This window comes from Psittacula echo, assembly GCF_963264785.1.
Source record: "Psittacula echo genome assembly, chromosome: 1".
Classification (NCBI taxonomy): domain Eukaryota; kingdom Metazoa; phylum Chordata; class Aves; order Psittaciformes; family Psittacidae; genus Psittacula; species Psittacula echo.
In genome coordinates this window covers 102,007,713-102,033,490 of record NC_137735.1, presented here as the reverse complement: position 1 = coordinate 102,033,490, position 25,778 = coordinate 102,007,713, and the positions used below count along the sequence as shown (strand labels likewise).

Here is a 25,778-nt window from a genome sequence, read left to right as displayed (position 1 = left end):
TTTCCTTGACCAGGGAAGATCAACATGAGGGTCCACTCTAAAATGATATAACGATAAGTTTTAATTTGGTATGCTAGACAGATGTGCACAAATGCACTAATAGAATAGGGTACCAAATTTTTAGATGCTGCAATGATCACTAAAAATAAATCAAATTAATATCAGATACATGTCTATAAGTCTATATTGAAAAATTAATTAATGCATAGTAAAAAAATATACCTCCTATGTCTTACCTGGCCATCATCCCTGGCACATACTTAGCTTCTTACCTTAATCTTGCTTACAGTTTCAGCATTTGTTTATCTGTGTGGTGGACAGCTTTTTTCCTGTCAAGGGATTAGATATTCACATTCTGTTACCTACTTTGATCCCCAGATTCTGTTTATTTTATTTGCCTTTGACTTCTGCCACCAGTATTTATCTTCACCGTGTTACCTCACTTCATTATACTTAATAAACAGCTTTGAGCATGGATTAAACAGCAACTAGATGTGAAACGTACAATTAGTAGGCATATAATTCTAGTTACTACTGTTTAATCTTTTTTCTACAGGCATTAAAATTCAAAATTCTACTAAAAAACAAAAAAGTTGGAACAGTTGAGGAAAGTATGCTCAGGAGAGATTTAGACAGTCATGGTGAGACAGGGGAAGTTTCTGAATCTGAAAATATATCCGATGATGAAGACGACAGTGATGATTTAGCCTCTCTTTGCCCACAGCGTGATTCCTCAAAAAGAAAAGGTGAAGGTGCACCTTCAGCCCCACCCAGAAAAAAAGCAAAGGTAACTTTTGTCTCAACTGAATTTCGAAAACACATAGATGTGTGTCAGCTATTTTTTTTTAAAAAGGAATATATTATCTTAAAATAGAGTCAAAAATTAAAAGGTATGCTTCAAAATTACTTAGAGCAATATATTTTGAAATAATACATTTTAATTCAAAGTTTCAGAGTTTTCCTGATTCTGACAAGACACTCTAAACTAGAGCATATTTTAGTACCCAACTAAAAAGCAAAAAACAAACCTTCCCTTGGGTCCTATCCTAAACTCACAGTATCACAGTATCACAGTATGATAGAGATTGGAAGGGACCTCAAAAGATCATCTAGTCCAATCCCCCTGCCAGAGCAGGAATACCTAGATAAGGTTACACAGGAATGTGTCCAGGCGGGTTTTGAATGTCTCCAGAGAGGGAGACTCCACAACCTCCCTGGACAGCCTGTTCCAGTGTTCCGTCACCCTCACTGAGAAGAAGTTTCTTCTCAAGTTTAAGTGGAACCTCTTGTGTTCCAGTTTGTACCCATTACCCCTTGTCCTATCATTGTTTGCCACTGAGAAGGGCCTGGCTCCATCCTCGTGACACTCCCCCTTTATATATTTATATACACTAATAAGGTCACCCCTCAGTCTCCTCTTCTCCAAACTATAGAGACCCAGCTCCCTCAGCCTTTCCTCATAAGGGAGATGCTCCACTCCCTTAATCATCTTAGTTGCCCTGCGCTGGACTCTCTCCAGCAGGTCCCTGTCCTTCTTGAACTGAGGGGCCCAGAACTGGACACAATATTCCAGATGCGGTCTCACCAGGGCAGAGTAGAGGGGAAGGAGGACCTCTCTCGACCTACTGACCACCCCCCTTCTAATACACCCCAGGATGCCATTGGCCTTCTTGGCCACAAGGGCACAGTGTTGGCTCATGGTCATCCTGCTGTCCACTAGGACCCCCAGGTCCCTCTCCCCTACACTGCTCTCTAACAGGTCATTCCCCAACCTATATTGGAACCTGGGGTTGTTCCTGCCCAGATGCAGGACTCTACACTTTCCCTTGTTATATTTCATCAAGTTATTCCCTGCCCAACTCTCCAGCCTGTCCAGGTCCCGCTGGATGGCAGCACAGCCTTCTGTCGTGTCAGCCACTCCTCCCAGCTTAGTGTCATCAGCAAACTTGCTGATAGTACACTCAATTCCCTCATCTAAATCATTGATGAATATATTAAATAATACTGGTGAATATATTAAATAATACTGGTCACAATACTGACCCTTGAGGCACTCCACTAGATACAGGCCTCCAACTAGACTCCGCCCCATAGACTACAACTCTCTGGCTTCTCTCCTTCAGCCAGTTTGCAGTCCACCTCACTACCTGATCATCCAGACCACACTTCCTCAATTTAGCTATGAGGATGCTGTGGGAGACTTTGTCAAATGCTTTGCTGAAGTCAAGGTAGACCACATCCACCGCTCTGCCATCATCCATCCACCGTGTTATTTCCTCATAAAAGGCTATGAGGTTGGTCAAGCATGACTTCCCCTTGGTAAAGCCATGTTGACTGCCCCTCATAACCCTCTTATCCTTGACATGCCTTAAGATGGCATCAAGGATAAGGTGTTCCATCACTTTCCCAGGGATGGAGGTGAGGCTGACCGGTCTATAGTTACCCGGGTCCTCCTTCTTGCCCTTTTTGAAGACTGGAGTAACATTTGCTTTCCTCCAGTCCTCAGGCACCTCTCCCGTTTCCCAAGACTTGGTAAAGATGATGGAGGGTGGTCTAGCAATGACTTCCGCCAGTTCCCTCAGCACCCGCGGGTGCATCCCATCTGGACCCATGGATTTATGGATGTCCAGATTGATCAACTGGTCCCTAACCCATTCCTCATCGACTAAGGCAAACAGCTCCGTTGACCTGACTTCATCTGAGGTCTCAGGGGTACAGGGCTCTTCAGGACTGCCTCCGGCAGAGTCGACAGAGAAAAAGAAGGCATTCAATAACTCTGCCATCTCTGTATCTTCTGTCACCAGGACACCCATCCCATTCACCAGTGGGCCAACCTTGCGTCTGGTGTTAGTTTTATCAGCCATGTATTTGAAAAAGCTCTTTCTGCTGTTCTTGACCCGTCTTGCGAGATTTAATTCTAAGAAGACCTTAGCCATCGTAGCTGCCTTCCTACATCCTCTAGCAGCAGCCTTATATTCCTCCCAAGTGGCCAGTCCCTCCTTCCATGACTTGTAAACTCTCCTCTTCCACTTGAGCATACCCAGCAGCTCCTTATTTAGCCATGCAGGTCTCCTGGCCCTCTTCCTTGACTTCCTGTGTCAGGATGCTCTGCTCCTGAGCTCAGAATAAGCAATCCTTGAATGTCAACCAACTATCTTGGGCCTCTTTACCTTCAAGCAGCCTTGCCCATGGGATTTCCCCTAGCAATTGCTTGAAAAGGCCAAAGTTTGCCCTGCTAAAGTCCAGGGTTGCAATGCTGCTTGCTATTGTACTGGTCCTAGCACACAAGATCCTGAATTCCACCATCTCGTGGTTGCTGCAACCAAGGCAGCCCTCAACCTTTACTGCTTCGACCAGATGTTTGTTACTTTCAAATCTTGTGCTTGCCCCAGGTGCTCAGTAACATAATAGAACCAAAATGAAGTTGCCCAACTGCTTTATTGGTCTCAAGGTTCTCCTGGAGCTATGCATGGAAAGCACTGATAGCAGTTCCTGATGATGAAGGGTAAAGTGAACTATTTCTTCCTGCAGCCCACCAATCTATTGTGGAAACTTTGAAGAGTTTCCTTTCCCATATTTTGTTCAGTTCTAGATTTATGCATGAAATTAGGTGCAGAATTCTGGTTGTGCTAAAACATTTTTAAGCACTTAAAATACAAAAGGTATTTGTATGCTTCTCTTGTGAAGACTTAACATTAAATATTATTTCTGAAAGAGAGTGTAAAAACTGGATTCAATCTTCTTTTTGATGGTCAAATTGAACTTACTAATTTTTTTAACCAAATAGTAATTCTCTGCCATATTAATCTGTTGCTCCATCAAGGTTCAAACTGCTTTGTTCAAATTTTTAAGCAGGCAGGAAGCTCCCGGTATCCAGTCATTTTTGCACATCATGCTCTCTTTATCTGAATGCAAGTAAACTGGCAATGCTTCCCAAGCCTCTCTGTTTTTGCTGAGAGCCAGTGTCTTTTCCTCTGTGCCTGTTTTCTCTAAGTGTTTTAAATGTCAAGATATTAGCTTTTTTTCTCTTTCCATCTAATATAGAGAGATAGGAAGGACAAATTCTTAGGAAGGATGGAGCCCTTTCTGAACAGGAAAGGCCAAATTTCCAGATAATGGGGTCACATGTATTTGTAACATCATGTTACAGACCAGAACATACACCATAATACATCTTGATCAACAGCAGTAACAACAGACGTCTGGTCATGTTTCACAGGCAGAAGGGAAAATGGTTTCTGGGGACCCATGCTATTGGAGTGGGAGTATTTATTCTGCGGTCTCGCTCTATTGCTCTCTTGATGGGTAGGAGAGCATTTGAATCCATACACAAAATACCCGAGTGATACTGTTGGCTTTGGCTATGTCACTGCCTTCCACACTAGATAGTTGTATTATTCAGGAGTTCTGTGACAACAGACTTGAACTTTATGTAGCTAAAGACCCATAAGCAGGCAATCCCTATTATTTTGTCAGAAGAGAATTTGCATTCAAAAGCTCTAATGGAATGTAAATAATATTAGCACCACCAGCTCGTTGCTGGTTACTACCACTAATTAGCTCACAAGTTCATGCTAAGTAAAATGAAGATGTCACATAGTACCTCAGCTTAAGAGATAAGATTCAAAATTTCAGTGTACTGCAATGTAGAGCAGCCTTTGCTTTTGCTTGGTTTGGAAATGGGACAAGACTGAACAAAGACTTTGGCCAAAGAATTTTCCATCTTGATTAAGAACAGTGTTTTCCTAATTCCAGAGCAATGCTTGGAGGAACATACCTATGATTGATTTGCCTGTTATTCCATATTATTTAGTTGAGTTTTTGTTACTGATGTATTGATTCTTATGATTTGTTTTTCTTTAAATATTTCCTACCAGAATACCTTTTCTAGTACTTTTATTTCTTGAGGAGTATTAAGTTGGACATATGTTTTTAATGAGTAATGTTAAGAGCCATGAAAAGTTATATTAATTTACATACCAATCTCAGAATCAGGAAAATTACAAGACTGTCCAACAGAATACTGTGCTAGAAAGCATTGGAAGCATCTCTCCATTCACCCTACAATTGCAATGATGAACATAGAGGCAGCAACCTTAATTGTCTCTGACTGGGGTCAACTCTCAGTACCAAAAGTCATATCTTAAGCTCAAATATTCATTACTTGTAACATGTTTTTCCACGCTTTATGCATCTAAAATTGTAATTACCTTCTTCTTAATTGTAATTAATAATAATGAAATATGTGTATTTTTTTATTTTTTTATTCTTCCATTATTTTATACTATGATTATCAGATGAAAAAGGTAAAAATTGCCCTTGCATTGTCGGACCTTGTGATTTATACCAAATCTGAGAAGTTTGTGAGCTTTGAGCACTCCCAAATTCATCAGAAATGTTATGAAAATAATTCAATTGGAGAAGTTCGAGCACGAAAATTTGTAAAACATTCAGGTAATTTCTTTTGATTTAATCAGATAAAAGTTACAATATGGCTATGGTTCACTGCTTAGGCATTGGGTTAAAATTTTCTGAAAAGCATGCTGCCCAATTTTATGTGGTTGTCTTTATAACACTGTTATAGAAATATCTAATTATTTGCACTGCATTTTTATATTTCAGTTGGTTTTGTAAGGAAAATTGAGATTCAGCTTTAATTTCTCGCAGTTTTATTAAAACAAATATTAACATAGTATACAAAATGTATGAATACCTTTCGATTCATTGTTTTCTGCATCAAATAATTTAGATGTTACAGTCAATACTTGAAAGCGTGTGGAATATATTTCACACACACATACCACCCATGTACAGTCTGTAGTACCCACTGGAGCTGGGCATACAGTAATCCTGGCTTTGATGATAAACACAAATTAGATAATCTCCATTGACGGAAAGAATAAACCCTATAGCAGGCAGCTTGCTCCATTAGGCCAGGTCTTTCATACCAATCACTTTGGATTATTCAAAACTCATTCTGTGTGGAGCTTCTCCATTTGGTGCAGCCAATACAGGGCAGCCTTTGCTGTTTTTACTCCAGCTGTCTACCAGCAACCTTAAGGGAGAGTTAAGAACAGAGATGACTGACCATGAGAATGAAGTCTGCCATAGGCCCATTCATTTAAGGTCAGCTCGGCTGTCATCCACCACTTTGTGGAGATGATTCAACGGTTGACTAGATGAATGGTGATAAACAGCATCAAAACCAGTAGGCTTTTTTTCAGATTATCATAGAGTCCTCTCTGGTCCCTCTAGCAATCTACTGAGCATAAAAGTAGGATGGAAAAGAACAGGGTGATGACCCTGGAAACATAAAGCTTCCTTTTTTATTACTAAACAGGAATAGTGTACGTAGAAGTCATCTGAAATTTTCCACATCTGTGTAGTTTATGCTTTTGTGTGAAGGAAAACTGCTAGCAGTAAGAAAACTCACTTGAATAGCTAACATCATCTGAAGATTTTGAAGGAATCAATTGTCTTTTAGAGATGCACTGTTCAATTGTCTTGAGATTATTCTGGGTTTTTTTATTTAAACCTCAAAACAAATTAAGATCATCTTTGGATGATTGTTTTCCTATTGAACTACTAAAGAATGAATGGGCTTTTTTACCACTTTCCTATTTTGTGTCTCTTAGTTTTCCATGGGGACCCAGTGGGCTTTAGAGTAAAGATCATGCGTTTACCGAAGAGGTGATGAAATAGAATCATAGAATCACAGAACAGTTAGGGTTGGAAAGGACCTTAAGATCATAGAATATTTCCATGAGGTAATGATACTTGGTTATTGAAATTTTAACAAAAGACTGCACTATACACAGATATACTATCAGATTCAAATATACACAAAATATTGTGGTTTAAAAACAGGATTTTAGCCATATCTCAGTGGCCCATACACTAACAAACATTACCGTGCATATAAATATCCTAAAATAGAAATACATTTATATGATATACGCATTGTGTAAATAAAAATAAAAAAGGTGCTGATCAGGTTATTACATTTTTATTATTATTTATTCAAATAGGATCTTTTTATTAATAAAATTTTCCTTACCAATGTTTCATCATTCTGTTTTTCAGCTAGAGATTTTGTTTTACATACGTCAAAATTCATTACAAGAATCTATCCCAAAGGAACAAGAGCAACCTCTTCAAATTATAATCCTCAAGAGTTCTGGAATGTGGGGTGTCAAATGGGTATGTACATTTGCAGAGACTGCATTCCAGGCTTTGTAGAGAAGATGATGATTTTCATTCCTCTAGTATTTTTTCCATTACATGGGTTACACATTTTCCCTCAGTGGTATCACTTTCATTTTGTGTAATCTAAACTTTCTTTTCCGTCTACATATCCTAGAATAATTTTTTATCCTAGAACCCAGGAATTCTGGTATGTAATAACTAAGGGGAATATTATTTTCATCTATTTACTTTTCGAATTATTTACAATTAGGCCCTAAGTAATTCCAAATATCACTTTCTGTTAAACAGCTCTACCTTATCCCAAATATCCCAGTTTATTTTAATTCATTAATTTCTTTAAACTACTACTTTTTTTCTTTTTTAGTTTTTTGTTTTTTTGGATAATAAGAAAAAGAGTAGTAAGAATACAACTTTTTTAAGCTTTTAACTTCATTTTGCATTATTCCTAGACCTAAAACTAAACAACGCACTATTTTTTTTCATGGAAGTGTAGCAAAAGCACATCTATAAACAGCTTTCAACATCTAAACCAGAGTTTTATTCTTTATGTATTATCTCCTTCTTTATTAATAGTTCTATAATATTTAAATATGGGTGTCTGGAAGGAGAGTTTAAATGATAATTTGCATTTTATTCCCTGTCTGTTTGGGCTGAAATTATGTTAAGTATGTTACCTTAGGTTTTGAGGTAAAAGTGAGTGTGCTTTGCATTAGGCACTGTACTGCCAAAAAAGAAACAAAAAATACAATATGCCTTTCACAAAAATGAAAATAGATTATAATTTTTTTGCATGCTCTATTAATCAAATCCTATAACCTCTGTGCTTATTTGTCAGCTGTGGCTAAGGTGTAAATAGAGCACATTTAGAACAGAAAATGACAAAGGTAGCTTCTTCTTATTATTTTTTTTTCCTTTTTTTTCTTTTTTCTTTTTTGTTTAATTTCTCTTTGAAATAAATTCTTTTTCAGCTGAGGTCTAGCACTCTTTATAGTTTAGCAAGCACAAGGAAGCATCTGCCTGTTTAGCTAAAAGTGGATATTGTTGTAATGCAATTTTATTTGCTTTTTCCAAAGGTTGATCTATAGCATTGAATTAGAATAGGCAATGGAAAGATATATATGTGTAGTTTAGGAATTTTTACACAGCAATGGAAGCCTCATCTGAAGGATGTGTGGGTTTTCAATTGCTTTGTGCGACTGGAGTGACAAAGATGCAGGAGATGTGGGCATAACTATTAATATTGGTGCCAACAATTCCTAGATTACGGTAAACTACTGCAAAGAAGCACTCAAACGCTCCTGGTCAGCAGAATACCCAGGAACAGCTGGGAGTCTCCAGTGACTGCATAGATGCAGTGTAAATTTAGTATCTTAACTTCCAGTACAAAGCATTTTAGTTTCCTGAGCAATGAAATAACAATAATTTTGTTTCTCTTTATTTCAAGATAGATTTGTTAAAAATAAGCATGACTTCTGTACTCAGCAGGCTTTGAAAAACCTCTCATCTGTAAACACTTTCTCCTTTTTAATGGCATTAGAGACAATCTTGCCTTCATCTCTTTGTTTTAAAAGATTCTCAGCTACAGAATATTCTTCTTTGGCAGTCTGCTACACCTTCTTCAGCCTTAGATAAAGAGCAATATTTTTTGCATCCACATGTGTATTCTGTCTTTGATTCCATATCAAGGCCACCTGAGGGAGACTGTTGGGTGAGCAGGGCAATTTGCCATAGGCTCAATGTTTTCAGAGGTGAAAATACCGTCTCACCTTGTTATATTATGGTACACACTCATACTGAGATGGGCACAGATTTCACTTTGCCTGTAGGCCTCTGGAGCTTATGTGTACCCTTGCTCCAGGCTTTCTTTTCCACTTGTTTCTTTTCTCAGCTCCCAGAATATCTTGTTTCAAGTTACCTTCTCAGAAATGGTTTTAACAGTGTGCTTTTTTTAATCAATCTTGCACATGCATATTATTTATTATTTAAACCCCTAATGTTTCTCCAGATACTCTCCTACAGTTATAGAATTTATAAGGAGCATCATGACTCAGCTTTCACTGGCAGACTGCTGTTCCCATGTCTGTGGCCATGACCACAAGCAGTGGAGGAAGTCCTCAGGCCTAAACTTTTTATCATTTGCAGTCCCCACCCCACTCTACACTGTGCTGCCAGTGTCACATGTTGAGATAATGTAAGAAACAATGACTAGGGAGATAGTGTGAATTCGGCCACTCAGTGCTGGCTGTTCCATGAAAGAACTGAAATGTACTCAGAACCCCCATAATTCTCACATTGTTATAAATTCTTCTTCTCATCCTGACTGTTGCTTTGAGGTATAGTTTTACAAGTACAGCAGGAATAAAACAATTACTAGTTAGTCTACATTTTGTCTGTGTCATTATAAATGTTTATTGATAGCAGAGATTTGGACTTGGGCTAGGCTATTGCTGGAAGTATCTTGCTGTTCCAATACCATTTGCAACTGATTTGATTATATTCTGTCCTTGTGGTTGACCCCCACTTAGCTTGATGTCATGCTATTGGATTATTTAGCTGGGGTGGTGCACTCTCCGTATACTATCTACATTGCTATTAAAAACTGGTAAGTTTGTTTCATGCTTAGAGGAATGGCTGGCCAGAGGTACCTAGTTTAAAAGTGAATTCATGTCTCAAGCTTATCATACTGCAGTTAACTAGTTTTCTTTCTAGCCTGTAAATCTCCACATTGATCTCTGCAAAGAGTACTGACTTGTTAGATCTCAATCAGGACTGAAGTCTTTCAGAATGACTACTTTGATTGTTGACTCAGAGCAAACTTTAATGAAAAGTCAAACTGAACATTAGTGTAAAAAACATATTAATTTTGCTGTATAGGAGCATTGGGCCCCTTCCTGGAAGAATGAAAAATATGCAGGAAGTGGTTAGATCTGCCCTCTTGGTCACATCATTTTCATCTTCATTTAAAGAAACATTTTTCTCATGGGAATAAGCTGATGTTATAAGCAATTTTCATATATATTGTTTCCAAGGCATGTCACTTCTATTCTTGATTCCCTAATCTGTTTCAGATAACTGTTTGACAGAAATATAACTTCACAATGCAACTCCCAAAGCTCCACTCAGTGAATCATCTGCTGATGTCCTTCCAGACAGATTTTTTAATTTTGTGTCTGTCTTGTGTCCATATAGCCCACATACCCTCCCTTGTCTCCCTGCCATTATACTCTGCACCCCATGCACAGAAGTAATCCCTCCAGATACCTTCTACCACTTTCCTAAACCCGTTCACAGGACTCAGATTTCTCGTATGTATGTCCTGCATTTGCCTTCTTCAGCTCCTTTCACCCTCCCTACACCTGCTAGTTTACCCTTCTCACCTTTTAAGTTCCTCTAATTTCCATAATTGTTCTGGCTGGACAAAGAAAATATATTAGGTTTTGTTCAAATCTACATATAATATTCCCTGCCAGGCCTCTGAATCATGTAAATTATGATAGCTGAGTTATTCTTTCACTTCCCTTAGTGATAGACCCAAAACAGTACTCTGTTCTGTACCTTGCCAGCAATTTTCTCTAAACTGGTTGAAACGTATTAACTTAGAGTAACCTGGCACTCAGTTAAAGCAGGATGAAATTGTTCAACAAGCTGAAGATTTGTTGGGGCCGAGGATGAGAATTATGTAATTGTGTAAATCTAATTTCCAGAGGAAGGCAAGTTAGAAGCCACAGTAAAAAGTACAGCTTCCACAAAATTGCTTTGGATATCACTGTGCACTCAGTGACCATTCTCTGAATATTGAGATTCATAAGAACAGGATAGGTTTTGTGAACAAACAGGTATTATAGAGAAAAATACTTTTTGTAGTCTGGGAAAATTAGTATGCTTCCTGCATACAACTGCAGTGTGGCACTGGAAAGAACTGGTTTGGTTTATCCATTTCTGCTTTTTATCTAGCAAATAAAATGGAATGAGAAGATTAATGCAGGGAAAGAAAATTCAGCACGGTTATTTAAATAAACAGATATCGGTTGTATTATATTGACTGAGAAAAAAAAATTAAAAAAAAACCCCAACCAACCAACCAAAAAACCTCAGTGGGAAAAAAGCCAAAAAAACCCCAACCAAATAGAAAGACTTAAATATCTTTTTGAATATGTTATTTACATGAAGTAGAAAACATTTTCTATGTATCAAAACAATTTACAGGAATGACTAAAATATGTCATAATTTATATGAAAAAAACATGCAGGTACAGAATTTTGTTTTACAATAGGCTATATAAAGCATATGTTTTCTGGAGCACTCATAAAAATTTATATGGTGCTGTGAAAGTTCCAATACTTGCATGACAGATTTTTTTCTCATTGTAGTTTTTATTTTGGCCTGTGCCATAGAAATGCAGCTTGGCAATTTTATCAGTCACATCTGTTTTGTGACCAAATCTTGCGTGCAATAGTACGATGAAAAGTAATGCATAAAGAGACGAGTCATAAAGAGTTCTTCAGCTAGTTCGATTTTAACTTCTGAAGCTACCAAGGGGAAAGCAACCCACCCATTTAGATCTTGGTATGCATCATCTGTGCAACTTAGAAATGACTGTCAAGTCTGACCTTGCTTGGGTCAGTTTAAGTGAGAGAAAACTTAAAGAAGAGGCAGACTTCGGAAAGCCTCATAAAGACAAGGATAATGCCCTCATAAAGAGAGCATAGGATTACTAATTTACTTCAGAATTTTTTATTTTTGTATATTTTCTGTGAGGCTGTTTTTTCCTTTCTCCCTGGACAAATGGCAAAACTGGAAACAACAGGACTGATCAAGTGTTTTTTTGTGCCTAAATAAACAGATTATGTTTGATCAGAGGAAGTTCAGATATTCTCACAATCTTAATGAACACTATGCATTTTAGAATATGTGATGGAGTGTTAAATTTAGTAAGGGAATTTATGAATTAATGAAATTAAAATTAAGGAAAAACACAAGCTTTTCTATTAAAAGACTGTGGAATACTGATTTTTCTTACAGACATAATTAGTTTTTCTGCATTATAATTTCATACTCTTGGTTATTATTTTACTGGAAAATTATTTATAACACAGCAAAAGGGTAAAGCAAGCATTTTCTATAACACGGCTTTTTTCAACGGCTAATGTCACATCTGAAACAAACTTAAAATATTCATTACATTAGAGCTTTGAATTGTTGTTGCCTGAATTTCTAGTGAAATCTGTGAAGTAACATAGCTAGTCTTCAGCCATTAAAAAAAGTTTCAGCTATTTTTCCAAACTGGTCTCCAGATTTTTTTGCAAACTAAAATACCTGCTCAAAGGCAGAGCATAGGTCTGGCACATCATGCACCTCATGGCAAAAACACGCAAAAGGTGTTCTGTACAACTATTCTTCCAGTCTAGAACTCATTCTTTCTTTGGGCTTGCAGTGGCTGTGGCCTTATCCCATGACTGAGTCACACAGAATGTGCTATGAGAAAAAGAAGAAAGATTCCCTGGTAGCTCCCAAGCCAAGCAATGCCCTGGAAGAATGAAATGAGAAGGGTTACAAAAGTATCTCTTAGTTGGACGCTCCCTCTTGTTAAGGTTTCATGAACAAGGCTAGTCATAATAGGTCAGCTGCAGAAAAGGTGCAGGGGTCAATACCTCTGTTATTATTTTCTTCCTAATATGCTTTTGGCAGTCCAAAAATTAATCTTTAAGAAGTGAAAACTAGATCTTGCACAACCTACATAAATTTTACTAAATACTGTTGAACAGTGTGTTGTGGAAAGATAATACTAAGATGCCAAACAAAAACGTGTTTATTGTGAATGAAGTCATGTAGTTGGAAAAAAATCCACAGTTGTAATAGGCCATATGGGCATAACGGTTTATGGATCCCCAAAAAAGGTTTTGCTTTACCTCTTACTGTTTGCTCCTATAAGTCCTCAGCCCAGTGGGGTGGCTTTTAGAACTGCAGAATCCAGGGATATGATTAATCTCATCCTTAAAAGTGTGGACCCATTTTTGGTTACATTGTCCTTAAACTTCATCAACTAGATCTCACTAGTTGTAGTGGGGCAGCTAACTTGTGTAGAGATCTACAGTTTAGGTGGGAGAATACCACACTGATACATGAAGCTACCCAAACATACTCAACTTTCCTTTGGAATGGCTCCAAGGGCTGAAGGTGTTTTGAATAATGGTTTCATGTTTCTCTTGCAGGAGATAAAGCTGTTGGGCTAGTCTGGAGACTGCATTTTTTTTTTTAGGCAGGTTTTTTTGTTGGGTTGCTTTTTTTTTTTTTTTTTTTTTAGTGTGAGTAATAGATACTGGAATTTCACTTAAAAGCAAAGAAACACGGAAAATTTATCATTAATTTTTCCAGCTATATACACTAAGGCCACAACTGTAGATAAGTAATAGAACACTAAACCATTGATCTGAAATCTAATCAATTTTAAAGAAAGACAGAAAAAATTGCAGGGACACAATTGTCTCTGAACTCCTTGATGACCTGTGCCAAATCCTGTGTTAAGAGACCCAGACTAAAACAGGAAAGGGAAGCTGATAATGTATGCTGTTCTACCAAGAAGCGCAAGGCAAATAAATTTTAAAATTATTATGGAAAAGTATGTATTTCAGGTGTGAAATAAGTGAAATGACAAGCAAAAGATGCTCAGGCTTAGTGTAACTTTCAGACTGATAAATTAATTAAATACAAAATTCAATTTAGATTTTAGATTTGACAGTTTATCAGAAATGCTTTGGGTACTTTTCCCATGACAGCCTCACAAGAGAGGACACCTAATTGAAACCAGTTGCAAATATATTTGGACAATGAATGATTTTTAGTCACCTGACATCTTTTATTTCCCGTAGAGCTACTTGTAATTAAGTAGGAACAGTGTCAGCAATTATAAATATTAGAATGACTGAATTCTTAACATTTCTAATGACAGTGACAGTGTCTTTAGAGTAATAATACTGAATTAGCCCAAAGATGATAAGAACATACAGACCGCACATGCCAAGCACGATGTGTCAGACAGTTACGCATGTTACTCAGTTCTCAAAAGAGTAGTCCTTCTTACTACAGCAGAATACCACATGATGTAAATCACTTATAAATTAAGCTTCTGTAGAATAACAGCACCCATTTCAAAATGCATCAGTGATAAGGAAAGCCAGAATTTATAATTAAGCTTAATAAAATTTGGAGTCTGAATAGCTAAAGCCCCACTTTATTCTGCAAGGAGAGTCAAAAAATACATTGAGCTTTCGGTAAGAAAAAGACGTGAGAGACAGTTTGTATGCAAATATTTTGCTAACCACTTAAGTCTGCTGTGTGCTGTCAGGGAACCAATCATCACTCTACTTTTTCCTAGAAGATGTAAGTGTTTCTTCATAAAGTTTGGGTGGGATATCACCTATGCATTGGTTTGGCAAGAGGGCTAAAGCTTCATAAAGATTTTAAAAAATCATGAAGTCCAAAGCAAAGGGGATCCTGAGGACAGTTATAAAACTGATTTTGGACAGTATGCCCATGAGCCTGAATTAACAAGCACTCAGAGGTGGCAGTGGGGATCAGAGTGACTTGTCAAGACATGACCAGAGCAAGTAATACTCAAACTTAGAGCCTCCCTGTTGCAATTTGGCAGTCTTAATTATGCTGGAAGTTGTTGTAGTTTCTCAGATAGACTCAGATAAAAAACATGTTGAAAAACACCATCTTACACCGTTTTTCCAGGTTACACGTTCTGACTGCTTGGTGATAGAGCACATGATCTTCCTTATATCTGCTGTTAGTGGAAAGGGTTTACTGAGTACTCTAGTATGCACTGGATTTCTCTTATGCAAACTCCATCAGATTGCATATGAGACTGAATAATATTTTCAGTATTATTTACACTTGCAAATATTGTGATAGTTAATGTTTGTATAGGGCTTAGAAGTTAGTGTTATATTTATCATTCAGATCATGAATATATAATCATATTTTTGTTTGATAGAATTTGTTTACTACTGATAAGAGGTCCTCCTGCTGTGTATGCTGCTTCTGTAAACGAATATTTGCTTCCTGGTATATGTAACAAGTGGTAATTTGTCATCATGTTGCAGTTTATCTTTCCTTCAGATGTCTTTAGTTGGTTTCAAATTGGTAGTCTGATGATGGAATATCCTCCTTTTTCATGCACATTTTGAGTCAACCTATACTCAGCATGCCCTTTATTCAGGCTATGGATGAAATTTTTAAAAAGCCACTTATATCTTTTTGGAAAAAATAATGTCACACAAGGACTTCTGAAAATATTTCTGTAGGTTTGGGCAGTGATGGATTGAGAGCAGCTGAGACTTGCATGTGAGAAGAAAGGATAGACAGTCCTATCTGGGAGTACTAATGTGACATGAATGCACTGTCTCCAAATCCAATCACATAGATCATCTCATAGCCAATGATAAAATACACCAGAGCATTCTGATATGGTCCTGTTTTCATTTCTCCAGTCTGTGTAGAATTCAGTTCAAATTTTAGGTATATAGGGCACAAAGGATGCATTGCATTCATTGGGAGCAGCCCATTTTAAGAGCATATTCAATTGGAAAAAGCTGAAAGGATGGCAGTAAGACTGATCAAAGGTTTGGAAATGTGATCTATTACATCTCTTTAGACTCAAATGAGTGAAGTAAATCATAGAGATAGAAATATTGGAACTGAGTGGTTTTTGCATATGGTATTTTTGGAGATTTCATAAAATTCAGACATTTTGAGATGGATTTTAAACTGCATAAAATGCAATTAAGTAACACATTTTAAGAAAAACTGGTGACAAATCTGTGCTTATCCATTTTAAAATCTTCCCCTTTAAATACAGAAAATATATTAAAGCTTAGGGCCATAATATAGTTAATACAATCAGGAGGCAAATACTAAAATATAAAAAAATGTCAGTTTTAAAGTCCCAATAGGAATATTAATTGGGAGGAAGCATAACAGACAAAAGACATGTAGTTTTCATCAACTGTCTTCAAATCATAGTCACTTAAAAATCTAAGAACCCAGTTCTTCACGTTGGTTTTCAAAAGCTTTTGCTTTCTGTTTAAAAATCAGTTACATCTTGAATGGTAGTGATTATGGAAGGTACTGTATCCAAATACTTCAGTTAACTGCTTGTGATACATAGGCGTGGGATGAAATATACCCTTTGTATTCGTCTGTGCATTATGGATTGTTTCACCTTTTTGGATCTAGGCTATTTCTAACTTGCATTTGCTACAGAAGTGATTTAACCCGGAGTCAACAGGGTTAGCCATGGCAGCTTTGGTACTTTGCAAGAAGGCTTGAGTATTAAATATTCTGATCTGAAGGAGATGTGGTCTCATGGTTTCAGGAAGAGTTGGATGTAATGCAGGAATCCTTTCCTCAGCTTGCCCTCCAAGCCTATGTTTTGCTCTGCTGTTTTGATTTTGATGCCAATACTAAAGCTTTTGGTGCTTAATGAAAGGACTGAGAAGAAAGTTTAACTTACACAGTGCTAAACTTCAGGTGCCTCTACTTTCCCATGGAAACAATATGTTAGGATTAGGCACTGTTCAGATGTTTTCACAGTAAGCCTATTTGGGCTTCTTTCCAAATGAAACCAGCAGTTTGAAGCTCTATTTGTACATGCATTAAATTTCTACTGTTTCATAAAACAACAGTACAAAGCATGTTATTGACAGTTCATTTCTCGAATTCAGCAAAACTAAAATGAAACATTGGGTAAAACTCAATCTTCTTTGCAGAAAGATGTTACTAAGACCACACTGCTAGACAACGGCAAACATAGGTTTTACTTTATGAATTTTGCCATTTCTCAAGAAGTGTAAGGGTGATAACTGCATCTTATTAAAAATAAAAACTATGCCTCAACAGTATTCCATAAGGTGTCCTGGGACACCCAAGCAGCTATGAATTTTGCAAAGAGATATTGTAAGAAGTAAGCACCTCAGAGAATATAATATAAAATTTCCAATTTGCTTACCTTAATCAGATTACAACCGGGAAATCAATAGATAAATTAAAACTACTGTTCAGTGTGTTTTTAACTTATTCTAAGGTAAAATTAAATGATGTAAAAATATAGTGTTGATGTTTGAAGATATCAACCCATGATAACATCGCCCTTCACTTGTGTTGCAAAAGTAATTTTCCTAATATGATAAAATGCAAAGTATTCTCTTCTGCTTGTTTCTGTTGTTAAATCAGATTTTCCTGCTTAGTAGCCTATAAAGCTTGGCAAATTTAGTAAGTCTCATTATGTGCAATCATGTAATTTATTTGATCATGTGGAAGCTGCTATTTGAAGCTATGACTATTCAATTTGCCTAATTTCAGTTACACTTTTTAAACCACATATTCTGAAAGTATGCCTAGGAATTACCCATGGACTGAGAGATTCTGGGTTATCTGTAGATCATACCAGGACCTAGGCTTCAAGGCATCTCAGGGTTGCAGCTCTTTAACATTCATTGCACTGCTTGAATCAGTGTATTAAAATAGAAGGGTCATATAGCACCACATTTGGGGCTGTTTCTGGATGATGTGTTAAGTCATAAAAAACAAATTGTGAACCACTGCTAAACTATACAAGAGAATACTTACCCTCTTTAAAAAAGGCAGTGGTGTGCAGTGGGTCATATGAACATTTAATAGTTTAATTACTGTTGTCAAAGGTAAAATAGGCTTAAGGTTGCTTTGTATATTGACATAGAATCTATGCCTGCATCTACATTAGCATTTAGTTCAAAACAGGAGTGCATGTTGTGGTTTTTTGTTTTGTTTTTGTTTGATTGTCTGGGGCTTTTTTATGCAAGGTTCCCAATTGTTCCTCCTTACTGCATGTTGGGTCATGTTGCAGAGCAAACTTAGCTAGCACAGATGGGATTCCTTTCAGATGAAATAGAGGATGGCACTCTGAGAGCACTTGACGTATTCCAGCTATTAACTGGTATTGAGGTCATGGGACCAGGCTAGAGCTCTCTCTGAAGTAACCCCAGTGAAAACATGCGTAGTGCAAACATTCCATCCATAATACCAGCTGCTTCACTCTACAGATCTGTTGCTATTTGTATCGTTACTGCAGATTTTTTAAAAGCATCATCAAAGCAGTGATGAAACAAATATTTTTTTTGCAGTGAAACAGACCTAATTTTCTTGCATTTTCCATGTGAGACAAGGATTTCAGAATTCTGCCAAATGTTCATTCAGTGTATTTAGATTATCTCCATAGGAACATGTAATAAGGTCCTCCTGAATTATTATGAGTCACTTGTACTGTTTAAAGTCTTCATTTTTTTTTCTTACCAAGCCATCAAGTAAATCACTTTTTATCATTTTCTATTTAACACATGTCATGCTATCACTTCACTGATTTGACTTGTGCATTTTCTATCTTGAATGTGACAAGAAGCTCCAGTGTACTGGAATAGGTGGAAATTTCATCAAACAGGTCTATTTCAATATCGGCTTTATCTCAAGGATTACAATATCCTGCTGATGAGAAGTGTGTTATTTTATTATTGCTCCTGAAGCAAGCCAGAAGTGTTTTGAGATGCCAAGGAAAGGAAAATCTGTCAGGTGTATACTAACAGTAAACACAAGTACTGGAGGATTAACCTTGAAGAGAGATTGCTCATATAAATTTAAGAACACTTTTAAAATTGCTTCTACTTCTATAAACTTATATGTATTTGTACTGAATATTCTAACTCTAAACTAAAGCTTACTGATCTTCTGGGTGACATGCTTTTGTGATGAATTCTGCACCATAACTGTGGTTAGTTCTAAACCTATGTTTTTGCCTTCTGCACCAAAACTTTGTAAGCAGGTTCAGGGTGCAGGGTCTTGCTGCCGTAGAGAAACGAGTATGTGAATTTAGTTCTTATGGAGAAAAAAGATTCACATTATCCAAGGTCTAGTTTAGAAAGAAAAGGAAAATCACACAACACAACTGCAGTGTAAAAAAGAACCATAGGGTAATTCTTAAAACATGGTGCAGTTCTAAATAGTGCACTTCCTTAGCATGTGAATAATTCATCATTGAATACTGTTGAATTTAAGAGAAATAACAGAATCTTACATATGAGTTGAAAGATTTTTATTTTAATCTTATTTGCTTTTGAGTTTACTGTCAGAGAGCTGTTTTATAAAGTATTATGGACTGTAAATCACTAAAATCAATATTTATTTAATTTTATAGTGGCCTTAAACTTCCAGACACCAGGAGTGCAAATGGAATTGCAAAATGGAAAATTCCTAGACAATGGTGGTTCTGGCTATATTCTGAAACCAGAATTCTTGAGAAATCGAGGTTCATCATTTACCCCACACAATGTGGGAAGATACAGTAAACCCATGTCTCTGTCAATAAAGGTAAGCTTAGGGTAGTTTCTGGTTTGTTCCATAAAATGTGAAAACAAATGTCATGTAGTTCAGACCTATTTTTATGTATTATTGGTTTGTCATTTTATCCCCATTTCTGGTTGTTGGGAAGTTTAATGCTTTTTTCTTAACAAGATGTTAAAACTGTCATATAGTATCTACTGCTATTTGGATATGTAGTTCACTTATGTTTGCTAAAAATACATAGGTGTTTAGAAGTTGTAAGAGTTTGCAAAAATACATGGGTTTTCATGGTGTTGTATGCAGAAATATAACTTTCACTGTGTTTCAAGTGTAGCTGACAAAGGGACATGTCAGTCACCGTTGTGGGGACTGAAATCTGAATAAAAATTGAATGTGCACTTTTGATGTTATTTTAAGTATTAGTAGTACCACATATACTATTATAATGCTAACTGACAAACGGAGATGTTTAAAGATACAATAGGAAGATTTATTCTCCTTTTAAATTTCATTATCTTCCCGTGCACACATAAAGAGCTATCATCCTAAAATGATATAAATAAGTGTAAAAAGGGGGCTGAATCAATAAGCCTTTGAATTATTTCTACTTCCTACTTCTCTCAAATTAAAATCTGATTTACTTCTTAAAAATATTAGAAATACATCCCTTTTTAAAATAATGGGTGAGAAAAAAACTTATTTTGAGTTCAAGTAGATGTTTTGCAATTGTTCGCTGTTTAGAATATTTTTTTCAAATAAAAAAGTGCTATTTCTGATTACATAGTACACTACTGGCATAAATACAACTTAATTAGTATAAAATTAGAGTATAATTAATATTTTGTTTCTTTCAGAAAAAATAAATGGTAGAGATAAAGCATTAGTTAATAACGATTATAAAATACTTACATAATATATGCACCTAATCAAGAACACTTTAGTGTCCTAACAGTAAGCATATCAATTATGAGTTGACATTACGGGATGATTTCAAGCACCCATGCATATACAGTAGCTATTTTAGCCCTTATCTGTATAAAACTGGAATTAATTAAGATGAGGAAAAATCCACAATTGGAATGCAGGAGACAGACAAAATCATTGATAATTGTAAGGAAATTTCTGAGTTTGGAAGAAGTTGGAAAAGAGAAAGGCAGCTTTATAGACTGAGGATGCAGACTGAGGCTGTAGGTTGGGTAGTGAAGGATACAAAGAAGCAACAGCACCCTAACAGCTGAGGGACTGTAGGGCACAGAGAGTCCCATTGATCAAGTCAGCAGCAAAGACCAGGAAATGGTTGAAGACAAAAAGAGTCAGGGGCAGGAGTTAAAGGAAAACCAGCTTCTGCTAAAGAAGAGATTGGAAAAATTACTTATCAGAAGGCAAAGATATAAAACAACTGGGGGTCAAATTTCTCAAACTGACTGTGATTGAGTGAAGAATGTAAGCGAACATAAAAATCGCACAGGGCCCAATTTTATGGAATTCAATATCCTTCTTAACATGATGTGCCACAATTCCCATCAACAAGAAGCATGTAGCCTTTGAAGCAGAAATACAAATAAACAAGGTACTCCATAAGAAACCTTCTGAGTCTACTGTGTTACTACCCTCTCTATATGGTTACTTCACATTGAGTCTCAAATATCTATTGGATTTATGGATTTTGGTCACTGTGTGCTAAAAATATCTCCCTGTTTTCATACCCTGTGGGAAATATAGTTAGATATAATCTGGCAGTGGGGTAAGATTGGGAAGCAGGACTTGGGCAATATATCTGAATTTTCATCATGATATTCAAGCATGTCAAAGATCCTCCACTCTAAGTGGGCAGTCCATCAGTGCTTGGATCTTACACGTGAAGGTGCTAGCTGTTTTCTGGAAAGAAATGGACAGTACCAGGGTTTGCTAAGCCACTGTTCTTCAATATTTCAGGCTAGAACTTTTTTTGGAACAAGGTGATACAGAAAATACCTAAGCAAAAAGTAGAATCTGCGGTGTTTGATTTTTGGGTGGTTGACAGGAGAATAAGAATCTGTATCATGAGTTTTGATGCTTAGTCCTGAAATCTGGATCACGAGTCATATCTTTCGCCTAGGCTTGCAGGTTGTATATCTGTCTTGATATATTCCATACGTTTATTTCTAAAAGCAGATTACAGTACAGATGGTTATTCTCTCCTAGGTGTCCTGAACTGTAGATAGAAAGGAGAAAAAGTTGTGACTTTCATAAATCCTTTCTTAGGCTAGGTGCCAGACTACAGGGCAGTGTGAGGCAAAATTTCCAGGTAGCTAACTAAATTAAGAAAAACATCAGGGAGCCTACCAAATGCAGAGGTTTTATGTGTTACTGTGATAGAGAAGGAACACAGGTAAGGCAGTCTGCTACATACCCTGTAACATAATGCTGATGTTACTGTGGGTGTTAGTGCTGGTCCACTGGACACAGCTCTAATAAGAATTTATGAGCTCGATCTCAGAAAATGCAAAAATCATAAGACTGATTTCCCCAACATTATTATTTTGCATGGTAATCAAGTATGATTTTAATGACTAAATATTGAATAAAAACTTAAACCAGAAAATTTTTATTTAAAGCATGGTATCAGATTTATTTATCTATTTTTTACGATGAGGGTGAGGAAACACTGGAACATGTTGCCCAGAGAAGTTGTGGCTGCCCCAAACCTGGAAACAGTCAAGGTCAGATTGGACAGGTCTCTGAGCAACTCAATCTAGCTGAACATGTCCCTGCTCATTGCATGGAGGTGGGACTGGATGACCTTTAAAAGTCAGCTCTTCCAAACCAAACTATTCTACAAAATTAGACAAGAGTTAAATTAAATGGGAAGCACCATATTCTTAATCTCATTGTGTTTAATATGTATATTATAACATCTTATGGCTGGTATATGCTTCTTGTAGTAGTTTCTGATGGAACAGTTTTTGCTACTATGACTACTACATGGCTATTATGTAAAGTTCATTCTTACAGTTACTTGAGTAAACTACAACTCTAATTTTTCAGCTCATCAGTGGTCATCAGCTACCACCCAGTAACCTATCGAAGACTAACAAAGCTGACCCTTTGGTGCAGATAGAAATTTATGGTGTTCCAGAAGATCAAAGAAGAAAAAAATCGAGTGTTATAAAAAGCAATGGTAAGCATCAGTCTTACTCTTTTGACTGTGAACAAAGCACAATAATATTTTATAATTAATTACCATTTTTTTCATCTGAAGAAGTTGTTATGTACTGATAGAGACTGCCATTATTTTTCTTTAGGCTAGGATATTCTGGCACAGAATTTGTAGCGGAAGTTCATGCTACATTCCATTTTTGTAGACTAGCAGGCTGAGGAAGCATGAACTCTCCTAGTTAGTAGTACTGTCCTCCAGGAAGATAGAATGCATTGTCTTTACTCACTGTTGTGGGCTCACCCTGGACAGCAGCTCAGCCCCACACAGCTGCTTGCTCACTCTCACTCAGTGGAATGGGCAGTAGCGAGAAAACTCTTGGATTGAGATACAGTTTAATAGGTAATGCAAAAGCTGTGCATTCAAGCAGAGCAAAAGAATTCATTCAATATTTCTTATCAGCAGGCAGGTGTTTAGCCATTTCCAGGAAAGCAGGGTTTTGTCATATGTCATGGCTACTTGGGAAGACAGACACTCAGAATGTTTTATCTTCCTCCTTTCCCCCAGCTTTTTTATGCTGAGCATGATGTTATATGAGCTTGGGATCAGCAACTGACTGATCCTCTTGTTCAGCTGGGGTCAGCTGTCCTGATTGTGTCTCCTCCCAACTTCTTGTGCACCTCCAGCCTCCTTGCTGAGATGGGAAGGGGGGAGTTGCAGCATGAGAAAAGTCCTTGACGCTATGTGAGCACTGCTTAGCAATAGCTAAAACACTGGTGTGTTATCAACACTGTTTTGGTCACAAATCCAAAACATAGCACCATATAGGTTGATATGAAGAAAATTAACCTTTTCCAGCCAAAACCAGCACACAAATTGTTAAATTTAAAGAAATTATTTTTCTGAAGTTTCTGTGACTTAACCACTTAGCTCATATGAAGTTTCGAGTAGGACTAGTCCCTTAATTGCTTGACAGTGTACTCTTTGTAGTTGTCTTTGAGTATTCACTTACCCTTATTATATAGATCTTTATGCCTCAGACGAAAAGTTCCCTGTGATCTCCCAGCTATTATGCCTTTTTTTTTTTTTTTCCTTTTTGTAGATGACTGCTGTTTTAAATTGGCCCCTGAATTTCTTTTCTCAAGACAAAGGCACCTCCCTCCTTTTCCACATCCTCTTTTGGTATTTTCAGTCAAGTGATCACTTTGATACCTTAATTTATTTAGCTCCTGCCTCATTTCCAGTGCTGTAAAAGGAGAAATTTTGGCAAAACCATGAAACTGGTATGGCTATAGGAAAGTTTTAGTTGAGCAGAGGCTTTTAACCTGGTTCAGTCCCACTTCACTCTCTTCTGAGATGACAGTAACTTTCTTAGGCTTTTGATTTACATTATTATGTAGCTAATATATGACAAACTCTTAGAAGGGGCTGGCCTGCAAGTCCCAAGCTCTCTGTTTGCTTCATTCTGAGAACTTACGTCTGATAGTCCACAAACTATACAAAAAGTATGACTTATATTTTGCTGCAGTCAGTGGAAGTCTCATCATTTGTTTAAACGGGCACAGAAATCTAGAGAAAAAGAATGAACCTTTACCAGTTCAGACTATTGATAGGAGATACAATAATTCAGGTATTAAGTAGAATGAATGCAATGGTATTTTGATACTGTGTATTTTCTCTTTTCATCAGCTATGAGCCCTAGATGGGATGAAACTTTCTCTTTTACTATCCAAGTTCCAGAACTGGCATTGATACGCTTCTGTGTGGAGGATGAGATATCTCTGGTTTCAAATGAATTCCTTGGTCAATATACTTTACCGGTGCTCAGCCTGAATAAAGGTAATATTTTCATGTGAGCCACCTATAATGGCTCAAAAAAACCCACCAAACCCCCAAAACCAAAAAACAACAGTGTTTCAGGCTTTTATCATTAGTGTATGATTGATAGAGTATAGCATTATGTTTATCTCCCAAAGGAGAATTGTATAACCATAGGTAAAAATTGCACTCTCTTCTTTTTTAAGTCACTGTAGTCTCCGAATGCAAGTCCACAGTGTAGAAATCAAAAGGATATTAATGATAGTCAATCATTTCTACTGCAGTATTCCATTTTAGGTAACAACTTCTCAGATGGTATTTTAACACACTGCAATAGGAAACAAGAAAAGAGATTAGTCAGAAGCACTATAAAGGCAACATTTTTGTGCACTTTCTACTCAGACTCAAAACCCAATACAAGCCAAATTAAAAAAAAAAACTAAACCCAAAGCTAAAACCCAAAATCAACCAAAAACTAAACCCCGCAAAATGCTCAAGTAACCTACCTGCAATTTTTCAGAGTGGAGAATGAAGAATATAAATTAAGAAAAATATTTGTAATATTTTTCGTTCTAGTGTTTGTTTTAGTGTACAGCTTCTGGAGTTGTACATGATTAATAGGCAGCACATAAAGAGCAGACACAGAAGTCAGCAGGCCAAGGAGAAAAGCTTATGTAAAATGGCTACTTACTATATTGAATTTCCAAAGCTATTTCTGACAAAACAAACAACCAACTTTTATTAGTGAATGAAGATGTGAAGGCAAAATGTTGGAGCAGGCAACCGGCACTGTGGCTTTTTTATTAACAGGATTTTTAATGGCTTTTTCTTTCCAGGTTCTGAAATCATAAAGCTGTTTGTGATTCTTAGCTGAGGTTAAGGAGTTACACAAGAACAAAGACATTACTCTTAAAGCACACTTTTTTTTTTTTTTTCCAAAATAAATTTTTACACTGATCACCTTTTACTTTCCTTTTATTTATATATTACAGGATAAAGATTAAAAACCCATGCCAACTCAGGATGTCTGAGACAAATCTATGTAGCAGACAGTGAGGCTTGCATAAGCTTGAAAAAACATCAATTTGTCTCTAATGTGCCAGTAGCAATTTCAGTCAAAATTAGGAATTCATGTTTTGAAAATGTAAGAGCAAGCTGACTCTACAGGAAAGATTTTGAGTGTAGTACTTCAAAATGCTAGGAAATGAGTATAGGTACAAAAAGTATAAACAGTGCCAAAAC

The 25,778-nt window shown here is 36.7% G+C and overlaps 1 protein-coding gene across 1 annotated transcript in view; it reads left to right on the top strand.

Moving 5' to 3' along the window:
• The window catches only part of PLCZ1 (phospholipase C zeta 1), a gene marked incomplete at both ends in the record, with an annotated part of 52,819 nt that extends 27,409 nt beyond the window's left edge, over positions 1-25,410 (top strand). Inside the window, 7 exons of the mRNA XM_080609725.1 lie at positions 557-787; positions 5,298-5,454; positions 7,084-7,200; positions 19,437-19,609; positions 22,610-22,742; positions 24,408-24,557; positions 25,373-25,410. Coding sequence (XP_080465851.1) covers positions 557-787; positions 5,298-5,454; positions 7,084-7,200; positions 19,437-19,609; positions 22,610-22,742; positions 24,408-24,557; positions 25,373-25,410 — 999 coding nt within the window. The remainder of the gene's footprint in view (positions 1-556; positions 788-5,297; positions 5,455-7,083; positions 7,201-19,436; positions 19,610-22,609; positions 22,743-24,407; positions 24,558-25,372) is intronic.
• Positions 25,411-25,778: the final 368 nt, after the last annotated feature.